Source organism: Solanum verrucosum, unplaced genomic scaffold (genome assembly GCF_900185275.1).
Source record: "Solanum verrucosum unplaced genomic scaffold, falcon-dt-bn FXZP01000068.1, whole genome shotgun sequence".
In the NCBI taxonomy this organism is placed as follows: domain Eukaryota; kingdom Viridiplantae; phylum Streptophyta; class Magnoliopsida; order Solanales; family Solanaceae; genus Solanum; species Solanum verrucosum.
Genome location: NW_026020085.1, coordinates 353,750 through 356,771, shown reverse-complemented (window position 1 = coordinate 356,771; position 3,022 = coordinate 353,750). Strand labels below are relative to the sequence as shown.

General features: G+C 38.1%; 1 protein-coding gene across 1 annotated transcript; it reads left to right on the top strand.

Annotated features, from left to right (window-relative positions):
• Nucleotides 1-2,353: 2,353 nt before the first annotated feature.
• On the top strand, nucleotides 2,354-2,788 carry LOC125824277 (uncharacterized). The gene has a single exon (XM_049503623.1). It carries the CDS (start codon nucleotides 2,354-2,356, stop codon nucleotides 2,786-2,788), a length of 435 nt encoding a protein of 144 aa, XP_049359580.1.
• The last annotated feature ends 234 nt before the right edge of the window (nucleotides 2,789-3,022 follow it).

The window sequence follows — 3,022 nt, the reverse complement described above, 5'->3', positions numbered from 1 at the left end:
ACCCATGTAAATCCCATATTTTCTAATTATGATGATATAATGTGGGTTTGGATTATGAAAGAAGGATTTTATGAAATCAAGCATGATTTGATAGAATTATATGATTTTATGATGAATTATATGAACCTATATCTAACCCATCATTTTTAGATGTTGATGATTGAAAGTGGGTTTTGAACCTTGAAAGGTGAATTATGAAATTAGGCATGTTCTTATGAAATCTATGCAAATGTTTTAAGGATGCTTTGAGAGTAAAGTATCAATGATGATGTTGATGTTGTGTTGTTGAAAGGATTTCCTCATAAACACATTAAAGCATGATTGTGAAAGGTATTATCACATAATAAGGGTTCTTAGGGTTGAAAGGTTTTCTCACCTAAAATGAACCAATGCTAAGAAGCTAATATAATGAATAAGCAAGAGGCAATTACCCATGTTCCTTTATGAGCTAGTATGAAAAGATCATGGATGGTGAAAGGTTTTCTCACGCATGGTCTAAGAAGCTATCCTATGATAAGACAAGGGGCAACTACCCATGTCATTTAAAGATAAGATAAGTCAAGACTTAATAACTACTTCGTGGGAATTTATGCTTAGCACCAAGAGGATTTTGAGATTGAAGCTCTCTTGAGTTGAGGTTGGGTTTCTAGAAGCAATCTCCTTATCCCTTACCTATGTTCCCCTATAGGATGATTGTCTAGATAGACATTAGCTAGTGGATCCACTTAAGCTAGAAGTTCATGGTTCTACCTTGGCAAGTAGGACAACCTTTTTCGGTGTGGGAGACAGCGGGGGATCATGTTATAGTAGCTCACATGGTATTTATGTCGGTTAAGGCTCATTCCCACAATAATAATGAACCAAGGTTACTTTTAGAAGTATCACACGTGTGTTCAAATATGATGTTGACTTGCATTGATCATGGTTTTATGACATATGGTTTCTAACTCCCAAAATATATGTTTTAGCTTGATCATTGCATACTTATGAAAATGTCCCATTTTAGCATGATTTAAATGTTTTATACATGGCTATCATACTTGGTACATTGTTTTGTACTTACGCGTATTTTTGCCTACATTTCCCCAAATGTAGGGTCCGACAACCAGGGTTCTCAATTTCATGGCTAGTGGTTGATATCGAGGGTCCCTAGCTTTGGTGAGTCTTCATGCTTCGAGGATGGACTTTCATTGTTTTCAGTCTTCTTCCTTATATTCAGTTTTGGACATGATGTATGGGTTACGCCCGATTTCATTCAATTGTATTAGATGGCTATTGAGACAAAGTGTTTAGACTTCCGTTTTACTTTTATAAAATGTTTTGGACTTGAAATATTGTTTTTAATTCCTTTGTTCTATTTCTTATGTTATGAATGCTAAGTGGATTGTATGGGGCCTCTCGATGTCCTATACGCCATGTTACATCTAGGGTGTACCCTTGAGTCGTGACAAACTTGGCAATTGGAGCACAAGGTTTAGAATGTTTATAGGATGTCTCATAAGCCACGTCAAGTAGATTTTTGTTATGACTGTGAAGCGCACCACATTTATGAATAAGAGGCTATAAGATGTTTAGGAAACTTCACTTCTTTCATTACTCTAAAGTCGTGTGATAGAGTGTAACTCGAGGTTTCTTTCTCTCCTAACCCCTATTTGTACTTTTTCAGAAGATGCCTCCATGAAGAAATCTCGGGAGAAGTAATAGGAATGTTCGTGAGAATGTGAGACAAGAGGTTCCCCAAGTGTCCTTCAACCCTTTGGCCGAGCAAGTTACTAATGATGAGTTTCGAGCCACATTTCATGCATTGGCCCAAGGTATGATGGCTCAAGTTAATAGAGAGGTTGTGGCTCCTATGAACCCAAGGATAGGTAAGGCGGCAACAAGGGTGAGGGACTTTATTAGAATGAATCCTCCGGAAATTCATAGGTCTAATGTTGAGGAATATCCTCAAAAGTTCATTGATGAGGTGTATAAAGTGTTGATGATCATAGGAGTGATGCCACTGGAAAAGGAAAAATTGGTCGCTTATCAACTTAAGGGTGTTGCTCAGGTTTGGTTCAACTGATGGAAAGAAAATAGGGTGTTATATGAGGGTCCTCTTAATTGGGAGAAATTTAAGGTTGCTTTTCTTGATAGGTTCTTTTCTCATTGAGATGAGAGAGGCAAAGGTACTAGAGTTCATTAACCTTCACCAAGGAGATATGAGTGTGAAGGAGTATGATGTGAAATTCAAGCAATTGTCTAAATATGCTCCAACTATGGTTGTCGATCTAAGGGAAGGATGAGTAAGTTTGTGTCGGGTACTTCTGAATTAGTGGTCAAAGAATGCCTAACTACCATGCTTTTTAAGCATATGGATGTTTCCCGGTTGATGATGCATGCACAACAAATAGAAGAAGAAAAACTTAAGGAGAAAACTAGGGATTCAAAGAGGGCAAGAAGGGATGATGGTGAATCTTCACATTCAAGGTCAGATAGAGAAATTCGTTCTCAAGGTAAAGGTGGTAGTGAGCAAATATGGCCTGAGTGTAGGGAGTGGAGAAGACATGAGGGTAAATGTCTAGCCGGTTCTAATGTTTGTTTTGGTTGTCATAAGATAGATCATAAAATAAGGAATTGTCCTTCGGTTGCTAGAAATGAAGGAGATAGTCCTCGACGGGCTCAACCTTACCCTTCCTCCGATCCTATTGGTGGTTGGAAACAAGATAGGTTTTATGCTCTTCAAACTCGACAAGATCATAAGGGTTCCCGGGATGCGGTGATTGGTAAGTTAAGGTTTTTGCTGTAGCTTATGGTTACGTATTGCTTGATGTTGAGTGTTTTGTTTGATATGGTAAGAACTCCATGTATGGTGATTATGCTTGCAGTAGTCCATGAAAATCCTTGTGGAAATTCTTAGGTGTCTATTTGTATCAATGGTTTAGTTGTTGTTAAGACATTGGTGTTATGTTTAGATTGAGGGAGATGGATTTGAAAAGCCTAGTTGGGTTTGCTCCTAAGGGGGAGATAGTGTGCTTCATGG

What these genes read in the sequence shown, in the direction of transcription:
- LOC125824277 (XM_049503623.1), top strand. Translation starts at nt 2,354, where the DNA reads ATGGATGTTTCCCGGTTGATGATGCATGCACAACAAATAGAAGAAGAA.